The sequence below is a fragment of the Aethalodelphis obliquidens genome, unplaced genomic scaffold (assembly GCF_003676395.1).
Source record: "Aethalodelphis obliquidens isolate GAN/ISIS:26980383/991018 unplaced genomic scaffold, ASM367639v1 scaffold3, whole genome shotgun sequence".
NCBI classification, from domain to species: Eukaryota; Metazoa; Chordata; class Mammalia; order Artiodactyla; family Delphinidae; genus Aethalodelphis; species Aethalodelphis obliquidens.
This window is the reverse complement of record NW_020837947.1, coordinates 59,815,130-59,837,450: the sequence shown is the minus strand read 5'-3', so window position 1 is coordinate 59,837,450 and position 22,321 is coordinate 59,815,130. Positions and strand designations below refer to the sequence as shown.

The window sequence follows — 22,321 nt, the reverse complement described above, 5'->3', positions numbered from 1 at the left end:
TTTGGTAGTGTATATATGTCCATGCCATTCTCTTACTTTGTCCCAGCTTACCCTTCCCCCTCCCCGTGTCCTCAAGTCCATTCTCTAGTAGGTCTGTGTCTTTATTCCCGTCTCGCCCCTAGTTTCTTCATGACCATTTTTGTTTGTTTGTTTTTTAGATTCCATATATATGTGTTAGCATACGGTATTTGTTTTTCTCTTTCTGACTAACTTCACTCTGTATGACAGACTCTAGGTCCATCCACCTCACTACAAATAACTCAATTTCATTTCTTTTTATGGCTGAGTAATATTCCATTGTATATAAGCAGCAACCTAAGTGTCCATCAACAGATGAATGGATAAAGAAGATGTGGCACATATATACAATGGCGTTGCTGCTTTTAAATAGGAAGTTTTGTTTTATTGTTTCCCCTGCCCTTCTTGTAAATAAAACTTATTGCTGCATCCTCATATACAGAATTCAAGGAGAAATTGGAAAAATCTTTTATTTCTAGCTCTAGTGCATAGTAGTTGCTTAGAAACGCATGTTTGTTTGCATTCCTTCTACATGTGCCAAGAGAGTTCCCTGTGATAGGAATTTTCTGTAATACAGTTGCATGGTATCCTAAGTTCCCCGACTAGGGGAAATACAGGCAGTGCATTTGTTTAACAGAAGAAAGATCTAAGTTAGTCCTTACAAGGAGACTGCTGTCCATATGCCTCCCTCTCTCCAGGTGTCTTTCCTTCCTAGACATCTCCCCCACCCCCTTTCTCACTCTCCCTCCACAAATCTCCTTTAGAGCAGGCTGCCGACCTTTTCCTTGCTGCCTTTCGAGGGACACGTGCTCAGGCCCTGGGAAATGACTGCTTATCTGTGTCGTTAGTTCAGCTTCAGGTACTGTGGCCTCAGCCCCATACACTGAGTATAATGTTTGCCCACTTCAGAGTCTGGGATGAGGGACTGGGGTCATGCATCTTGTTCCGCTGTAAGAATATATTTATGCAGGTTAGAGTCATTTTTTTCTTCACTCAAATGTGTACTCTGTATCAGTGGTTCTTAAACTTGACTGTGTGTGGAATCACCTGAACAGCTGGTTAAAGCAGACTGCTGGGCCCTACCCATAGAGTTTCTGATTCAAGAGGTCTGAGGAGGAGCCTGAGAATCTGCATCCTAACAAGTTCCCAGGTAATGCTGATGTTACTGGTCTGGGGACCACAGTTTGAGAACCACTGCTTCAGATACTCTTGCCACCTCATTCACATCGGTTACCAGCCTGTTAAGTCACTGATATTCAGATTTTGAAAGTGTCATAATATCTAGATAAATTTGAACTGGTCATGGGCTTCCCTGGTGGTGCAGTGGTTGAGAATCTGCCTGTCAATGCAGGGGACACGGGTTCGAGCCCTGGTCTGGGAAGATCCCACATGCCACGGAGCAACTAGGCCCGTGAGCCACAATTACTGAGCCTGAGCCTCTGGAGCCTGTGCTCCGCAACAAGAGAGGCCACGATAGTGAGAGGCCCGCGCACTGCGATGAAGGGTAGCCCCCACCTGCCGCAACTAGAGAAAGCCCTCGCACAGAAACGAAGACCCAACACAGCCAAAAAAAAAAAAAAAAAAAAAAAAAATTGAACTGGTCCCAGTTATAAATATATGAAAAATTTACATTATATATAAATATGTAAAATATTGATATTATATATCCTGCATAGCATCCAAAATATAAAAAGCCAAAACAATGAAGACTTGAAACAGAAAACCTTACCAGTCTTCATTCTTATGTATAATAATGATTAAGACGAAAGTCTACGTGGATAACTGAGAGATTATTGAAATTCTGCAGAATTGGGCTAATTTTCAGCAGCTGACTTTGGGTAGCAGCACTAAGTTAGGGAATATACCAGAATTACTTCCAGGCTCTACTATTCTTTAAAAAAATTTTAACCTGATTTTGCCTCTCATCGTTCAAAAAAGGTTTGTGATTATTGCAATTTTCGTTTTAAAGCTCCAGTTGCTCAGATGGACTATTTTTGATTAAAGAAAGAAAAGTATACATTAATTTCCTCTTTATAGTCCATAATTCAGTGGTAATCACCTGATGTGCTGAGACAGCTCTAGTAAACTTTGCAATAGCATTTTGCAGCACATCGTGACTGGGGCCAGAATTATTAGTTGTTGATGATGGCTGTGTCTCTGTGCGTCCTTCATACTGGATTTCCAGCTTACTAGAGACTTTCCCAAGGAACAATATAAAATTATTCATGAGCCTTGGATATTATGAATACAGTTGATTATGAAAATGTACTAGTAACCTAATTGTAGAATTCCTCTGTTATACAGCACAAATATATTTAAACAGGCCTTCAAAGACTCCAAGAATTAGAGCATGCTGGGTTTTTTTCTTGTATTTTTGAATTGCTGCTAATGTTTTGTTTTAGTTTAATCACACTGTATCATATGCATATTTGTATCAATACATGAATATATAGTTGCATTCAGCTGTCCAGATATGTTTGTTTGTATACAAATATAACTATATCTCTATATTTATACAAATAAAAATACCTGGTTTTACATTATTTTATCATATCACAAATAATCTGGCCTGCATTGTCAATGATTTGCTCACTTTTTCTTCCATAACTGTTAGATTTTATCCCATCAACTCTAATATAAGATATTATGGAGAAAACTTACAGGTCCCTTTAGGTACATGATATGCATGATGACTTTTTTCCTACATAATTCATCCCAAGGTTTTGGGTTTTGTTTATTTGTTTGTTTCAACATGTTCCAAAGGGCCAGCCCTTCACCACACATCCACAACAAAGCCCTTTATGTTGCTTTCTCTAGTCCTGGAGTGCAGTCCTTTTCTGCAGCACCAGGTCGTGTAGTCATGTAATACCTTGATTTATAACTAGGTTGTAATCCAACTAGGAAACAGGTGGAATCACAACTGGGTATGGTGCGTTGGATATTAATGGCTTGGCTCAGAAGTGGAATTTCTAAAGCTGTATACACTCTTTTTTGCCTTAATTATGCATTCATTAAAAGCTTTTATATCCAACAGAATAAAGTAAATATTTTTTGATCTCCATAGTGTGCTCCCAGAATGTAGATTTGCACAGCAGGGTCTTGATAATCTGAATAAATTGTATTTCTCCAAGGAGTTTATCTTTCAAATAAGGTCATAAAGTAATGCAGCTCCTCCATCCTTAGATTTCTCTGTGTGTCTTTTCTGCTGTGTGTAATATAGAACATGGGAACCAGAGTACATTATAGTAATACATACTTGGTGATGGTCCAGTATAATGTCTCAGTCTATTCTCCTTTTTTATCTCTGGTGAAGTGTCTTTTAAGTACAAAAGAAATGAATGATATTATACAACAACTTTGATTTTTGCTGTTATTTGTAGAAAAACAAAGTCCATACTAGACATTCAGTGTTTTCTTCTCTTTACCCTATCAGTGAGTAAAATTTGTGGAATATGCAAAGCTATAGCTTAAGCACTGTTGGTAGTATTTTTAAAAGGGAATAATAATGAGACAGCTACTGTATGTTGAGCATCTACTATGTGGAAGGTACTTTATATATGTTTTTGGAAATCCTTATCACAGATCACCTTTCTGATTTTTCTGATGAGATGTTAATCACTTGCTGGGGCTATCCATATGTGTCAGCTTCAAATCACATGCTTTCCTAAAATCTGTTGGCTTTAAGTGAAGGAGACCACTTTTGATGAGCAGGCCTCATCCAATCAGTTGAAGTCCTTAGGAATAAAAACTGAGACTTCCTGAAGAAGAAGGAATTGTGCCTCAAGACTGTAACACAGAAATGCTGCCTGAATTTCCAGCCAGCGAGCCTTATCTACAAATCTGTGACTCAAGACTGTACCTTCAACTCCTGCCTGAGTTACCAGCCAGCTGACCTGCTGTACACATTTGTCAGCCCACACAATCTTGTGAGCCAATTCCTTAAAATCTGTCTCTCTGTGTATCTCCTATTTTTCTGGAGAGCCTTGACTGATACACTAATGAAATTATTTTAACAACTCTTTAAAACAAAAAAAATCATGTGCTTTTTCTACAACTCCAAACCAAGCAGGCAGCCAGTTCCTTGTCTCCACACTTACAGCCTAGTGAAAGCGACAGGGAAAATATAAAATTATAAACTCAAACATGCACAACAAGTTGAACTTATAATCTTTCTGAGTCATAAAGAATAAAATGACAATACACCTGCTATTGAATGGTAGCCCCAAAACAGCATACAGTTGTGAGGAGTTTAGGCAATAGCTATTTCTTTTCTCTCTCTCTCTTTCTGGGCTGCCATATTTATTTCCAGAGTGGCTAACGTTCTAGGCGTTTTTAATATTTAAAGATTAAAATATTTAATCAATTTATTTAATATTTACTATTCAAATATTTAAAATATTTGAATAATTTTAGAGGAGCAGGAGAATCAATGTTTTCCTGTAAACTAAGAAGTAAAGGCAATAAAAGTTGACTTTTTAAAGTTCTGATATTCTTTCTTATCTACCCACTATCCATCCATCAAAATTTATAAAGTGCTCTTTGTGAAGACTGAGAGGAAGATCTAAAGAAGTACAGATACAGTCTGTACCTTTATACACAACTAGGGGAAAAAGTACATAACCAGTGGCAAAGGGTTAAGTAAATATTCAAGTATACAAGTAGCTCCTGAAATGAGAAGTCAGAAGAAGGAACAGTCCTTCCCGCTGGAGTGGTCTGTCTTGCTTAGGAAGAGGAATCTTAATTCCGGTTGTCGTCTTCCTCCCCAACACTGATAGTGCTTGATATACTTTTGGCAAACAGCATAGACATTTATATATTTCTGGTTATCACTAAACACAAAGAGAAGTAAGGTTCCTTTTTGACATTCTAAGAAGGAAAGAAAAATCAACATGTAAAAAGACAGGAGACCCGAGGTTCACTGTGGAAGCCAGGCCCGATGCATCTGGCACCACAAGTGGGTGTTCCCCCATGTTAACCAATTATATAAAAGCCCTGATGGGTAGTTAGCATCAAGAGAGAATTTTCTAAGTTCAGATCAAATATTTGAGAGCACCATTCTTACTTAATTGTGAGCAATCTGTTCATTTTGCCCAACTGTAAAATGAGACCTATACCCAAACTGTCATTTCCTCTTTCCATTTGAAGTCGTGGGGGTGCTTTTTACAAAAACAAAAAACAACTTTTTAAAAACATGTTGCTTTTTAAAATTCGTAATCCAACAAATACTTTTTTTTTGGTGGGGGGGTGCGCGGGCCTCTCACTGTTGTGGCCTCTCCCGCTGCGGAGCACAGGCTCCGGACGCACAGGCTCGGCGGCCATGGCTCACGGGCCCAGCCGCTCCGCGGCACGTGGGATCCTCCCGGACCGGGGCACGAACCTGCGTCCCCTGCATCGGCAGGCGGACTCTCAACCACTGCGCCACCGGGGAAGCCCCAACAAATACTTTCTAAATTACAATCTGTGATAAAGCATTGTGATTGGCATTGTACAGGATACAAAAAACATAAGATGTAAAACCTTCTTACTAGTTTACTAGGAATGTTTTTACTTACTGGAAAATAACATGCACGAATAGCTTAGTGACAAGTTCGTTGGTATGTGACAGGAGACTTGAAGTGGGAAGCATTAGGACTTACTGATAAAGGGCTTCAGATTTATTATGTCTAACTTGGTACTTGATCTCTATAAGCAGCCAGTACAATAGTTTTATTTAACTTTTGGTTAATATTACTAAAAATCAAATCATACTGATTTGATTATATGCAGACTCCCTGTAACAGGTTATTTTGAATCTATTTGGGAATAGCTTTGTTTTTTTAAAATTAATTAATTAATTACTTAATTGTCTTTGACGGCATTGAGTCTTCGTTGCTGCGTGCGGGCTTTCTCAAGTTGCAGTGAGCAGAGGCTACTCTTTGTTGCAATACATGGGCTTCTCATTGTGGTGGCTTCTTTTGTTGTGGAGCACAGGCTCTAGGCGCGTGGGATTCAGTAGTTGTGGCACACGGGCTCAGTAGTTGTGGTTCATGGGCTCTAGAACGCAGGCTCAGTAGTTGTGGCGCACGGGCTTAGTTGCTCCGCGGCACGTGGGATCTTCCTGGACCAGGGCTCGAAGCAGTGTCCCCTGCGTTGGCAGGCGGATTCTTAACCACTGCGCCACCAGTGAAGTCCCGGGAATAGTTTTTAAAAAAAGATTTCTTGACTTCTATAACAAGGGTGACTTCTCATTTAGAGGACTCCTCAGAATGTGATGTAATATCAACATTTTATAATAGAACTTCAAGTTTCATGCATGCTATTACATGAGAGGCATAGAAATCACTATCTCTCCTGACCATCTTTATCTGTAGTGAAGTATTGACATGTGGTAATGGAGGTGACATTTTGAAGGGGGTATAAGTGAAGAGCATCAATAATTGGAAAAGAAGGGTTATAATTATAACAGTGAAACACAGCATTGTCAAAATAGTCACATCTTTTGAGTGTTATTACCTAGAAAAATGTGGAATCCTGTTCAATTTGGTTATCTTAGAAGGGGGGAGGAGGGAATTCAGGAAATCAAAATGGCATTTACTTTTATTTTGACCTTGAGAGAGATTTCTTATTATCTTGAGCATAGGTCATAGTTTTCCATTCTTATAGTACAGGTTGCTGATGCTTATTTTTGTTTTGTAAGTTAGTAATGTTCTCAGAATTACATGAGCCAACAAGAGAAATAGGTGTTATTAAGGCCATGATTTGCATGGGTATCCTTAGTATTAAAGCATCTTCATCAGATTTCCTAATCTTATCAGTTTAACAAGGACTCTTAGATTTGAGGAAGGATATTTGTGGGGCAGATTTTGGGGATAGTCTACAGTAGATGCAGTCACAAGATGACAGATATTTTCTGTGTTCCACATAATTCCCCTGCCAGGGCTCTGATTAAACTGCAGTGCTGGATGGTCAAGGGGTTACTGACAGGCTGGGACACAACATGGGTGTGACTGAAACTAAGATAGACTATGTATTAGAAGTACGCATGATTGATTCTCAGCTTGTATCACTGTTGGCACACATCAACACGTCTCTAGGCTGTGGCATACGTGAGCTAGGCTGTGGGTTGTGTGCAGTGAACATGCAGACCTCAGCTATAAGGCTGCACCATTTTCTCCCATTCAAGAAAGTGTATTAGAATGTAAGTGAGTCTGGGTGACATTGGTTCAGGGATAGGCTTAAATCTTCTCTAACCTTTCTTTATAATATAAAGAGAGTCTTGTATGGAGTTTCATCACTAATTATTAGTACTTGCTTCATTGGGATATTGAAAGACACTTGCTAATACAGTGGCCAGTCACTCAGCTACAGATGAGAACCCCACCAGGAGACATCCATCACAAAGGTGGACTTTTTTGCCTCCCCTGGTTTGGTAAAAGGGCCATAGGGTTTACCCACGCCCCCAAACTGCCCTACTTCCTCCCACTCATGTCCTCACCACCCAATAATTTGCCTCACAAAAGTAATTACATTTGAATGTAAGCCAAAATAAAATAGTATTTCCCTTTCTTGTGCTTTCTTTTCCCTACCATATTCAATAGTTAATCTGGGGAATAACCATTTTAATTAATTAGAGAAATAGGCCACACCAAAAGACTGAATTTGGGGAATATATAAGGTTTAAGAATTATTGCACTTGGAAAACTGGTGTTTATTCCATAGCTGGTATAGTATTGGGGACACATTTTATGGTTCTTCTTCTGTTATTTAACTTGTCGTTCACACTATAGGAAACAAATAGAAGGGAAGAGAAAAGCCAAATAGCCCTAAACCAGAGGAAAATAAATACTATTTAAAAAGATTCCCCAAAGAACAACAATGTATGCACCATAATTCTGAATAGAAACGAAATTTCAAGTGAGAAGCAGTGTGACAGAAATGAAACCTTCTTAGAAAAATAAAAGAAAAAGATTTTCCTTTCACTCAAGAGAGTTTCTTGTTGCTGAGCTGTAACTTCAATTCAAAACCACTGCCTCTACCTGGGCACTTGGATTTCTGCGTCACAGAATGTAAGAGAAGGGAGACAATCTCATAACTAGAACAAGGAGAAGATGCAAGTTTGCAAAAAATAAGTTCAATGTGGGCATGTTGAGTTCAGTATAGCTGTGGAATATCCAAGAGAAGATGTCCTCTTATCGGCAGTTGGGAAAATGAATTCAGAGCTTAGGAGAGAGATTTGCGCTAATAAAATAGATGTGAGAGGCATTAACATGTAATCAGTTTACAACTCAATTGCATGGCTTTTACTCTGGCTGTGCTCCTTTTCCCTGATTTGATGGTGCAGCTTACTTAAGACTTTGATATCTAAAGGGACCACATTCTCTCTTTTGACCTCCTTGCATCAGTGATGAATCAGGGATTATGGATGCCAAACAACAATGCTCAAATGTACTTTATTGTTCCTTGCCTGCCAAATCTACTGTCTGCTTTCCATGTGCCAAGCCGTGCGGTAAGTGCTCTTGATTCATTATCTCCACAATGACCCTATGAACTGGGTGAACTCTCCATTTCGTAAATGGGGAATAACAGAGGATCAGTGACTGACCCAGGGTCACAGCCAACGATAAGAATTTGCACTGGATTTGAACCAGGTCTACCTGATGCTATGGCCTTTGCTCTTCTCCACCAACCTGGGTTGCCTCCAAGTGCCTATGGCTGTTGACAGTTTGTTCTCTTCCTGAATACAATTGTTCTTTCTCTTTCTTTGATATATAAAAGACTTCTTTCAAAAGAGTCTAGAAACATATACAAAAGCATTAATAGTGATTATCTCTGCATGGGGAAATATGAATCATTTTTGTTTTCTTTTCCATACTTTGTACTTCCTGAATTTTATGAAATGGACAAATTTATTACTTTTTGTAACCAGAAACATAATGGCACTACTTTCATAACAGTGATGCTTTTTTTTCCATGCAGAGTATTACGGGTGAGCATTTAATGCAGTTTAACCATTGCTTCCCACCTCCTTAATCACATTAATGGGAATCCTTAAAAGCAGCATTATTGGTGATTATTTTGCTTGCATATGGTCTTAGCCAAAAGAACAAGAAGTGATGATTTTGCTTAAGACTCACATAAACACATTGGCTCCAGTACGAGGAACGTATATTGTGGTATCAAGACCTCAGTGAAGGTTTTCTTTTTTCCCCCAACTCCCCAGTTTACACAGTGTAACTACCGAGGTGCTAAGTATGCATGGCAAGGGGAACGGAAACCTTTGACATACATAAAAAGCACAGGAGATTTGGGGAAATTATGTTTTTAAGCAGAAGAGAGGAGAAATGAAAAGGTAAAGATAGGGAGCAGACTTTAAAAAAATTATTTATTTTTGGCTGTGTTGGGTCCTCATTGCTGCGTACGGGCTTTCTCTAGGTGCAGCGAGCGGGGGCTACTCTTTGTCGTGGTGCGCGGGGCTTCTCATTGCGGTGGTTTCTCTTGTTGCGGAGCGTGAGCTCTAGGCGCATGGGCTTCCGTAGTTGTGGCTCGCGGGCTCTAGAGCGCAAGCTCAGTAGTTGTGGCGCACGGGCGTAATTGCTCCGGGTCATGTGGGATCTTCCCACATCAGGGCTCAAACCTGTGTCCCCTGCTTTGGCAGGCGGATTCTTTACCACTGCACCACCAAGGAAGTCCAGGAGCAGACTTTTAACTGCTGTTCTTCTTGTACACGGGTATGTGTCAGTTCAGTTCCCCTTTGCTCTTCACTTAGCCATTGACACTTGTGCATTTAGCCTTAGTTCTCCACTAATATCAAATGCTGAGTTAGATTGGACTTGGGAGTTATATAGAATTATACCCTTAGGAAACAAAAACATTTCAGGACTGTGGAAGCAGGCATTAAATAATTACATTCAAAAGAAACACAGCAGAAAAGAAGCACACTTTTTAAAATTCTGTATTAAATTAAATTAATTCTCTGGTTGTCTGCAGTTTTGAATTGGCCTGTATTTAAGTTGCAGGCTTCTGATCAGAAGAAACCCAGTGTCTCTATACAAAGATATAAAGTTGCTTAATAAAGAATATTTGATTGCTGCTACATAATCCAGCCCCAAACTCATAGACGTATACATCTTTCTGACAGAACGAGTGGGAAAAAAAACACTGTTCCTCAGCTGTGCCTGTCCACCTTTTACTTTACAGAGCTTGCATGTTTCCGCCTCTGTATGCTCATCTTTCTGTGTGATGCGGCTGAGCGCTGCCCTAGGACCTTGAACCAGGGCTTGCGCATGCGCCCAGGGTACCTGAAAGGCACTGACATCGCTCCCCGACCCCCATCACGCGTCTGGGGGATTGCAGAGTGACTTACTGGGACACTGAAATCGTATCCAGGGTCCTGGTATTCATCCCGAGGAGATGGTCCTAAAGTTCGTTGTGGAAGCTCCATGTGCAAGGGTTACATCTTCTTTCCTCCCGTACTAGAATTTACCAGTAGGAAAAAGTAAGATTTGAAGAATAAGTTTAAACATTACTTGAAAAACCTGATGCTGGAGGCAAAATATGTAGTATTCCTTTGATAAAATCTGCTGGATGGGAAGCCCAGATATTTTAATTGAATGGCTATGAGTGGACCCTTAGAAATTTGAGTTGTAATGGATTTTAGTGGTCAACTGTGGTAAACTTCATTTTATAGATAAGTATTTATTCCTTTTCAATTGTGTTGGCCAGTAGAGCTATTAAGAGCCAAAATGTTATGGCTGATTCCTGAAATCATCTAGCTTGACTCCTGTTAGTAATGTAATTAAAGTGTCATCTCCCACCAAAAGAAATAGAATCTAAAGTAAAACAAAACAAAACAAATGAACAAAAGAATCAGGTAGCTGTGGTGATGATGCAGCTGTTTCTCTGAGATCTGTTTTTACACTTTCTTCATTATACATTATTTAGAACAGCATTGTACAATAGAAACTTAATGGAAGCCACATACGTTAATTTTAAATTTTCTAGTAGCTGCATTAAAAGTAAAAAGAAACAGGTGAAATTAATGATAATAATATATTTAATCCACTATATTCAGAATAATACCATTTCAACATACAATCAATGTAAAAATTATTAATGAGACATTTTGTATTCTATTTTTCTTACTCCTTGCTTTCAGTATATATTTAACACAGTACATCTCAAATCACACTAGCCACATTTCAAATGCCCAGTAGCCACATGTGGTTACCATGTTGGACAGTGCCGATTTAGAACATATTCCTTTAAACCTTAAAATTTTATGGAAACAGATACATTAAAGTAGAAAATAAAGATTTTAGAAAGAGTTCTTAATACTGTTAGATTACTAGGAAAAGGGATAAGTGTGTTGAAAATACTTAATAAATCAATGGAGTAAAATAGCTATCTGATGGTATTCTGCATTCCTTAAGTTACTAGAAAATATTGTAATAATAATTGCAAGTTGAAAATGAGGGAAAACTAGGACACAGCCCACTCTCAATCTACTTGAAATAGGTAAGTTTTCTATCAACAAACCTGCATGCCCACTATGGTTCTTGCAGAGTTACAAGGCAAAGGTTTCACAGGTGTCCTGGCTCTCTGGGGGCATTATTTTAGAGCTCTGGCTCTGAGTTTGAGAACTTGTAGAAACAGGTAGAATCCCCCCACAATGGAGCATTGCTATAGAAACTCTTTGAAAAGATTGTCATTGATTGCCTGAATTTTTGAGGACAACAAAAAGCAAAGAACAATTATAAATCGTCCATCTCAGGTGGATTCAATATAGAATTATTCAGGACAGGAATCTGTGAGATGTCTTCATTTCCTGAGACTTTACATGTAAAAATCTTTGTTTTAGCTCATTAAGTCAGGATAGGTTGTTTTTAGCTCAAATTTGTACTTAATTTGAAGTTTTAGAAAAAGAGTAGGGCTATAGTTTTTGTCATCTAGTCATGGCTCCCACTCTACCTGCCCTCATATTATCTTTTTCTTTTAATTTAAAAAATTTTTTTTAACATCTTTATTGGAGTATAATTGCTTTACAATGGTATGCTAGTTTCAGCTTCACAACAAAATGAATCAGTTATATATATACATATGTTCCCATATCTCTTCCCGCTTGCGTCTCCCTCCCTCCCACCCTCCCTATCCCACCCCTCCAGGCGGTCACTATGCGGCTGCTTCCCACTAGCTATCTACCTTACGTTTGGTAGTGTATATACGTCCATGCCTCTTTCTCGCTTTGTCACCGTTTACCCTTCCCCCTCCCCATAGCCTCAAGTCCTCATATTATCTTTAGTAGAAAAAACTTACCACCTGAAAGCTGTAAAATATGGTAGACAAATTGTTTTCTTTGGTAAAATGTTTCTAAAAAGTTGCAAAGTAACATTTTAGCCAGTAAAACCAGAAACCCCTTTCAGTCCCTTTTCTAAGATGTCTTTAAGTATATTGATTTTAAGAGGGGCAAAGTAAGGAAAAACGTTAAATTCTAGAACAACAGTTCCCTGCCCAGAGCCGTATAATTGCGGATGTTGTTGCTGTTTACATTATCAGTGGAGCGCAGTTCCCTTTCTCCCACTCCTGTCATGCAGACTTGAGGGAGTCAGTCTGAATTTCTTGCTTGCTCTTTCTTGGATTGATTTCTAAGAGATCTTTTCTCCGTTTTTTTTTTTTTTTTTTGGCACCAGGAATTAAATAGCTTTAATTACTTGGATCTGTACAGACTTGCTGACCTCTTTAACCTCACTTTGTTGGAGAAGGCAGTGATCGATTTCTTAGTGAAACATCTCTCTGAGCTCCTGAAGAGTCGCCCAGAAGACATTCTAACGCTCCCTTATTGTCTGCTTCAGGAGGTCCTGAAGAGCGACCGCCTGACCTCCTTGAGTGAACAGCAGATATGGCAGGTAAGGGCACTCTGCATGGGTCCTCTTTGGGCGTGAAGTCATGATTAAAAGGAATGATTAAATGTTAAAGGGTTGAGGAACGACGACAACTATTTTGTCTGGTTTGGTCCACATTGGAATCGAAGTCTTAGAAGTCAGTGTTCCGTGATGGGCAAGTAACTGGAGAACACCAGCCCTTGAGGCTTGAGGCCTCAGCCCACTCAGCTTAACTCAGGGAATCGCAGGTGAGATTCCTCACACCCTCACCGTGGTTTCCCAGAACCAAAGGTGGTTACATCAGAAAGAGTCAAGGGTTTTTATTCCCCTGCGAAACAGAGTTACTTAAACTGAATATGAGAAGGATGGATTGTTAAAGTGGTATTTATGCCTATTTAAGACCAATGGAATCAATAAATTCTGGGCTTTCCTGGAAACAATTCAGAAACATTTCTTTGTTGCAGCAGAGAGCAGCTGGGACCTTAAATGAGAGGAAGCTCTCCTCCCTTGACGGTGGAAAAATCTCCCTCCTTAGTTCATTCTGCATTCATTGCTATTTTCCGAAGCCCTGCTTTTTCACCTGACATAGCATTCTTTTCAGATACCCTTTGCCTAGGGGACAGGAGGATGTTTTGTGTTTTCAATTTGATTATTCAATTGAAATCCATTTCTGCTCATCCCCAGTGACTATCCTTGAACAATCCACACGGTGTCTTTGGGAAACAGTCAGAGCCCATCTTCCACTGCTTCTTATACTGTCTGTCTTACTCTGAAGCAGTGGCTAAGCCATACTGTTACTTCTAGGGTGCCATACTTTCAAGATTTCATGATCATTTGAAAAATATTTATATACAGAATACAAGGGAAAATATGAAGTCTTCTATTAGCTGATAAGGCAATAAATACCTTGTGTCTTATCAAATGACATTCAGAGAATACTTTAATTCTGGACAAAATGGAGTCATAGGTAGCTGTTAATTATCAGCATCTGATTCTACTGATTGCTAATTTTCCCAGTGCCTTTCTCCCTTATTTCTTTCTTTTTTTTTTTTTGCGGTAGGCGGGCCTCTCACTGTTGTGGCCTCTCCCGTTGCGGAGCACAGGTTCCAGACGCACAGGCTCAGCAGCCATGGCTCACGGGCCCAGCCGCTCCGCGGCATGTGGGATCTTCCCGGACCAGGGCACGAACCCGTGTCCCCTGCATCGGCAGGTGGACTCTCAACCACTGCGCCACCAGGGAAACCCCTCCCTTAGTTCTTTCTTTATCTTACTTTAATCAGCAACTTCCCTCTTCACTGTTGCTTACACCAGTGAGGATAATAAGGCCTGCAGTGTACTGAGGGCCTTTCAGGACCCGGGCTCTTTGCAGACTTATTAACTTATCATCACAACAGGCCTGAAGGATGGTTGTTATCATTCCATCCTCCAGACAAGCAAAACGAGGCTTCAGTGTCTTGCCTCAGGGTTACAGAGCAGAGCCAGCCTTCACATCCAGATTTGTTGACACCTGCCCTCATCTCTCCAGTATTCCACGCTGTCTTGAGAAGAAAATATCAGTGAAAAAATACAAGCCATAAATTATTTTCTGCTTCTTAGGTATTTCTCATAATGGTTGTTCAGGCAGAGGTCAAATGTGTTGGTGAAGGTGAGTTTTTGGTATGAATTTTAATTATCTATGGGAAATACAAATCATCAGAATTACTCTGGTCAGCTCAAAGTGAGGAACTGCCAAATTTTTCTTTCCTTCCCAAAGGGAAACACAAAGACTTAGAATGAATTCTGTATTTAATTAACCTGATTGAGATGTGAGCCAACCATCCTTGTGGCTTCTCTTCTTGTGGCACAGTTGAAGGCACTGCCCGATATCGACATGGTAATGTACAGATGTGTGAGTGGCCCAAAAATTCCATACTATTCACATAAGAGTTATCATAGGGCTTCCCTGGTGGTGCAGTGGTTGAGAGTCCGCCTGCCGATGCAGGGGACACGGGTTTGTGCCCCGGTCCGGGAAGATCCCACATGCTGCGGAGCGGCGGCGCCTGTGAGCCATGGCCGCTGAGCCTGCGCGTCCAGAGCCTGTGCTCCGCAACGGGAGAGGCCACAACAGTGAGAGGCCTGCGTACCGCAAAAAAAAAAAAAGAAAAAAGTTATCATAATTGCCTCTCTAAATATGTTACTAATTTTATAATGTAGAATTTCAAAAGATGCTTTCTGCTGTAGGCAATGTTTTTTTATACCTGGTCCTCAAGAAAGGATTAAAAAAGACTCACATAAATATTATCAATTTAGTCATTCAGCAGGCAATAAGAAACTTTTTGCTTTATCTTAGTAAATAAGTAATTCCCTCACACTCAACCCAATAGATAAAAATCAAATCAGTCCAGTTATATTGCTTCAAGTATAGTTAAGTTCATCATTTTTGCTGAGGTTATACTAGTAATGCAATATACCATGGAAGAATCTAATATGCAGCCCAGGGTGCAGATTGGGTATGCCAGAGGATTAGTGTCAGGGTGCTTTATAGAAGTGAAAGTTGATGGACAGGCTGGAGACAGATCTACAGAATCTCATTAAATTGCTGAATTGTTCATTACGGAACGTTCTCACTGTAATAAAGTGCTCATTGACTTTGACAAATCCCTATCCCATGTCTTAAAGAAGAACAGAAACAAGGGGTGTTGGGGAGAAAAATGGAAATTGGCACAAAGTAGGACAAGTAATAGAAAAGCGGATGGAGGGGTAGTGCTGTTTGATTATGTGCAACTGGTAACTTATGTGAGAATGCAGCAAACATACACACACACATCTACTCATGTGGCTCCTCCACTATCTAATCTACTGATAATGTAATCTGAGATATTCCCTTTATCTGGCAAAAGGCCCAATATTTTACTATTCACCAGACTTCATGCAGTTTGGCTCTAAAGATGTGTCATAAGAACCATCAAGTTATCCCCAGGGAACAAACTTTTTTTTTTTTTTTTTACTTTTTCCTGCTGTCTCTTATCCAGTCCCTTTCCTGCTAAAATGTGCTGCAGTCCATGATAACCATTCTGTGGATTTGGAAACCTATGAAATCCCCCAAGATCGTGCTTTTTGTCTCCTCTTTTTTTCCATCTGACCTTTTAAAACTTTATCTTGTGTCCTCTCTCACAGAAGCCTTCTTCAGGCCCCCTAGACATTTTTTTTCTCCCTTCCATAGCCTGAAACTACTTGGTCTAATTCGTTAACTTCACTTTATATTCACAGGTAATGTAGATACTGCCCCATATACACACTTTTTTTTTTAACATCTTTATTGGAGTATAATTGCTTTACAGTGTTGTTTCTGCTGTATAAGAAAGTGAATCAACTGTACGTATACATATTCTCTCACTTCGTCCCAGCTTACCCTTCCCCCTCCCCATGTCCTCAAGTCTGTTCTCTGCGTCTGCGTCTTTATTTCTGTCCTGCCTCTAGGTTCTTCAGAACCATTTTTTTTTTTTTTAGATTCCATATATATGTGTTAGCATACGGTATTTGTTTTTCTCTTTCTGACTTACTTCACTCTGTATGACAGACTCTAGGTCCATCTACCTCACTACAAATAACTCAGTTTCATTTCTTTGTATGGCTGAAGTAATATTCCATTGTATATATGTGCCACATCTTCTTTATCCATTCATCTGTAGATAGACACTTAGGTTGCTTCCATGTCCTGGCTATTGTAAATAGTGCTGCAGTGAACATTGTGGTACATGTCTCTTTTTGAATTATGGTTTTCTCAGGGTATATGCCCAGTAGTGGGATTGCTGCGTCATATGGTAGTTCTATTTTTAGCTTTTTAAGGAACTCCATACTGTTCTCCATAGCATATACACACTTTGGATATATAAGGACAGAGAAGTCCCCTCAAAAAATCCTTTTTTAAAAAAGTTCAGTTCGATTCAGCTCAACAGTTTGGTCTTAGGGTTCAAGGCCAGCAATTTCTCAGGTTGCAGATGAAAGACACTAAATTGGTTATTGGGCTCAATAAGAGGAGACTAAAAAATGAGCAAATCAGCCGAGGAAGAAACATGGGGCATGAGGTCACTGGCATCCGTGACCTGGCAAATCTCCACTGTTGTATTTTGCTTTTGGGTTTTAGCTTTGACTTGGGATTTGGTTTCAACAGGGCCCTGTTAAATTTCTCTTGTTAGATTCAACGTATATTTTCAGACTACTGAGCCAGGGGGTACTGCTCTAAAACTTAGAGTGAAATCATGAAACAGTTCCATACCACTCCCACATATTAGGTCTGTTTTCATTTCACAGGAAGTGCTGGCTAATCTGTTTTTTCTCAGGAAAGTACATTCTCCGCCTTTTATATCTCAGGTTCTCCTTTCCGAGAATGAGGAGGAGATTACTTTCCATGAGAGTACAGTTTGTAGAAAAACCTGAATATAATGTAAATTCTTATATTTGCTAGCATAGGGAGAAAGTGTGGCTGTCCATCCATCAGTATTTATTGAGCACCTACTAAATGCCCCAAACCACGGAATGTAAGGCAGGGTACAGGTGAGCTAACTCCATTTCCCTCTCCAGGTCTAACCCCAATTGGGAGGGATCCTTCTGATTTTAAACCATTGTCTAGCTCTCTGGATTATTACTTCATCTCTGAAGAAGCAGAAACAAGAAGGACACTTAAAAATGGATAGTTTGTGGAAGTACAAATGGGTATTATGCTGGGCACAGTGTTAGAAGCTAGATTCTGGGGTAAAAAGCTTTATAAAAGTGTTCAATTATTAGGTTAAAGAGATTTATCTTAACTTTATTTCTGAATGTGGAGTTTTATTTACCTTTAATTATTAATCTATTAACTGCTTCCTACTTTTAGTGAAGAGGACTTATCTTACTTTAAAAAATTAATTAAAAATTAATTAATTTTTGGCTGCATTGGGTCTTTGTTGCTGTGCGTGGGCTTTCTCTAGTTGCGGTGAGCGGGGGCTACTCTTCGTTGCTGTGCGTGGGCTTCTCATTGTGGTGGCTTCTCGTTGTAGAGCACGGGCTCTAGGCGTGCAGGCTTCAGTAGTTGTGGCTCACAGGCTCTAGAGCGCAGGCTCAGTAATTGTGGCTCATGGGCTCTAGAGCGCAGGCTCAGTAGTTACGGCGCGTGGGCTTAGCTGCTCTGTGGCATGTGGGATCTTCCGAGACCAGGGGTTGAACCCGTGCCCCCTGCATTGGCAGGCAGATTCTTAACCACTGCGTCACCAGGGAAGTCCTTATCTTTCTGTTTTATAAGGATAGTACATATGTCAGTGATTTTCTTCCTTTATTAACCTTGGGTTGAGGGCTCCTCCTTATATTTTGAGTCTAACTTTGCCTGGACTTCAGTGGGTAACAGAACCAAATAATTCAGTGGTCACATCACTGATGTCAGACAAGATCAGACCTTAGCATCTGTTAATAACACATTCACTTTATATCTCTAGAGACGTAAGTCACACACTGTTTAGAGTAGTCAACAACCTCAGATGCGGTGATTTTTTTTTTTTGACAAGCCCCTCCTGGGCTTTTATCTACTCCACAAACTACCCACCTTAGAGTTTGATTTAATCATTTTCCTCAAAAGGAGTCCCAGAAAGTGAACCCAAACAAAAAGCTACTATCCCTTTATAGTTGGAAAATAGAGGACACTAGTGACGTACTCAGCTTTCGTCTTTTATCTCTTAGATGATAAACTGTCCCAAATGCACATCTGGCCAGGGAGAAGCAAGGACTTCAAACAGTACTGTGTGTCCAACAATACTATCATAATACTTCACATTTGAATATCACATCACAGTTTCCAGAGTGCTTCTTCATCTTGCATTGCTTTGCGCTCCTTTGCTTTGTGTCACAAATGGGAAACTGAAGTAACAAAGCTAGAAATCAAATTCACGTCTTTTAATTCTTGGGTTTTTCCAACTTTGGTCCACAGCTTCTAAATTCATAATAGAAGTGCAAAAATACTTGGGCGTGGTGGACGGAGAGGTGCATCAAATTAATCCCATGACTTTAAGAGAAATGAGGAAGGGTTTGGCCATTCCTGTTCTCTGGTGTAGTGCCTGCAGATTAAAGGGGTAATGGCCAGCTCTGCCTGCCTTCATGCCTGTGTCATGTTGCTAACTCTGACTCTTTGCTCCATGTGCTAAATTCAATCTTTCATTCATTTTAAAGAGTCATCGAGTGTCTACTCCAGCCAGTCGCGTGCTCTCAAGCACCGCTGCTGCTGCTGCGTGATGGGTTCTGGGCAGTCGGTTGCAGAAAGGTCCCATGTGGCCCTGCTATCATGGATCTTACAGAGTCTGATGTGGAACTTTCCACTTGCTATTCTTTCCCCCTGCGCCCGATTCCTTCTCAGTGGAGACTGACCTGTGCCAAATAGAGTAGTGATTTCTGTGCTAATTTTGGCTGTGTTGAAATGGTATGGGTGGATTGGAAAATGAAATCCTTTTGTTTGGACATTTCAACACCCCCCAGTGTCCCTTTGCCTTTTCTTCAGTGCTCTTTTCATTGGTAATTCTTGTTCATTGTATGTGCCCTCTAACCAGCTTTGCAAACCTTTGTCAATCCCTGTAGTACAGTCCAAGCCTCAAAGAAATCAAACTGCGGGTGACCATTTAATCAAAAAATTCTGCTAAGTGGTGTCCTCATTCTTAATGCTAGGACCTTGGTAACTAGAAATGGCATAAAATACTGTGACCTGAGAACTCTCATTCCCTCATCCCCCTGCCCAAATTGCAATTTTTCATCATATCTGCACCCTTCCTCAGTATAATTTCATATATGCATGTCTCATTACTATTTTTTTTTTTTTTTTTGGAGAGGCACTTTCTGGGCTTCTTCATGATATCTCGTTTTATTTTTTTACTTACCATTCCTTAAAGTAATTAAATGTGTACCACTTCTCAATTTTCTTCCTGAAACTTCTGGCAGTCCCTCCCAGGTAGCTACAGTCTTTTCTACAAATGTGATGAGGATATCTCCATTTCCTTTTTACTAAATGTTAGTGAAGAGAATAAACAGTGGTTTGTTCACATCCCAAATAGTGCTGTGCCTGGAGGATGTTTGATCCTTGGAGCGCCCCCAGCTGGACACTGAGTGTGTCTGCTATTTCAGGGCTTGGTGCTCGGAGCTGCCAGAGTGTATATTTAGTCATTCGTCCTGATCTACATGCAGCTGATTCCTCTGGGAGGACTCATCCCTGAGGAGCTTGACTAGTGGCCTTGCTGTTGTTTGTCTGGAGCATGTGCCTTTGCGAGACACATGACACATTTATTTCAGAGGGACTTTGCTCCAGCTGATCCTGTGTTGTCAAGTAGCTGTGAGGGGCAGTGATTATAAGAAAATACGGAGACCTGACTTGTATTTATGTGCTGCTGTTCCCATGAGTTAATAGTTCTTTTTCCTTCCTTTTTTTCTTTTCCTTAAATGAGCACAACGGAACAACAAGGTGATTTATGAGATATAACATGTTTATGTTCTCTGCTTCTAATTTTCATTGTGATTCATGTTGTTTCCAGACTGATATTTTTGTTGTTGCTACTGTGAGAAGGAAAAAGATGACTGGAAAATATTACTTATGCATTGGTAGCTGGCAGTAATATTGCTGCTACCTGGGTTATCAGGGATTTAAAAATAAAACCCAACTATATGCTAAACATGAGGTAGAAACCTCGAGGCTAGGCATAGAAGTTCATCAATAATAATAGCAGCAATGATAATTAGAGAAATTATCCTTAGAGAATTTAAATCCTTAGAGAATTTAAATCCATAGAGAATTTTATACTTTTTAAGCATTTTTGCACACATAATCTCATTCAAGTCTCTCATCAGCCTCATTAAGGTTGATAAGGCAAGTATTACCCAGATTTTAACAAGTGAGGAAATGGAAACTCACAGAGGATAAATGGTTGACTCCCTTCACAGTACGGTTTCAATGTGGGTCTCACTGTATTCTCTTCAAATACTCCAAATCTCTAAGAAAACAGAAACTCAAAGTACCTGATACATCTTCTCAAAAGTCAAAGTGGTCATATTACTCTATATTGAGTGAACCAGCAGTATACGTTTCCTAATAAATTACCAATTTTCACTTTCACCTGTTGTGCAGCTTTGGGAAGTTGCAAAAATGACTCTAATAAAAGTCATACAAGAAAGTGTTGCTGAGGGTCTTTCTTTATCAGAGACTGGAAAATTGAGGCCCTAGATGGTTTGTTGAGAAGGAGTGAATGGCGAATTCTGGCAGAGGTAGGGAACCACTTTTCATTCCTTCAGGGTATAAAGTGATAAAGTATAAAGCAGGAAGAGAAAGCCCATAAGGGAGGATCACTTAAAAATCCGATCAAGAGGGCTTCCCTGGTGGCGCAGTGGTTGAGAGTCCGCCTGCCGATGCAGGGGACACAGGTTCGTGCCCCTGTCCGTGAAGATCCCACATGCCGCGGAGCGGCTGGGCCCGTGAGCCATGGCTGCTGAGCCTGTGCGTCCGGAGCCTGTGCTCTGCAATGGGAGAGGCCACAACAGTGAGAGGCCCGCGTACCGCAAAAAAAAAAAAAAAAAAAAATCTGATCAAGAGATTTAAATCAGCGTGAAGAAGAACCTAGAGCGTGGTTATTTCTGCTGCAGCCCTACAGACTGCGTGGTGGGAAGTCTGCAGACTGTTGTTAGAGTGTGGATGGAACAAATGGAAATGATTCATCATGATATCTTCATTTTACCCCTGAATATTGAAATTGAGAAATTTATTCAGCAGAAATTGACAGCTGGGTGATGGCCTAGATATGGGGTTTAAGAGAAAGGGAGAAAAATATTAATTCATTAGTATTGATAAATGTTAGTCTCTTTCCAATAGAAATGAGCCTTGCCCCATGTCCTGCATCGCCAAACTATTTCTATAGGGATCCTTATCAAGCCAGTTGAGTGCTTGCCGGCCACAGTGTTCATGCCAGTTGGCCACGTCAGACCATGGAGATCACCTGTTCTGGGCATTCTAGAGGAGAGGATCTAAACTTAGCCGTGGAATGACCTGGAGGCTCTAGACTTGTTTATATTCCAAAGAGAAGTCTGGGGAAACCTTGGCATTTATTGTTGAATACTGACATCCTTACACCCTGCTTCTCCCACTCCTGCCTCCAGGACTTCTGCTACAAGTGAAAACAAGGAAGAACATCTCTCAACTCAACACACCTGGAGGGGAAAGGTGGCTATTCTAAGAGAGTAATCGTGGGCAGCCTTCAGAGATAAAGATAATTCTTAGACTTCTTTTGTGTCCACAGTACAGAGTAATGCATTCTCTGTGGTGAGGTTCTCCTCCTTAATCTGACTGCCTCTTTGTTCCTTGAGATGCCACACTGGAGGAATGAAAACAGATTTCAATATTCTGGTAGACAAAACATAACCAGGAAGAAAAATTCTCTTAGGAAAAAAAAATATTTGATGGGTTCTGA

General features: G+C 40.2%; 1 protein-coding gene across 1 annotated transcript in view; it reads left to right on the top strand.

Annotated features, from left to right (window-relative positions):
• Positions 1–22,321, top strand: part of KLHL32 (kelch like family member 32) — a 268,165-nt gene that overhangs the window by 173,104 nt on the left and 72,740 nt on the right. Inside the window, exon 7 of the mRNA XM_027090215.1 lies at positions 12,684–12,899. Coding sequence (XP_026946016.1) covers positions 12,684–12,899 — 216 coding nt within the window. The remainder of the gene's footprint in view (positions 1–12,683; positions 12,900–22,321) is intronic.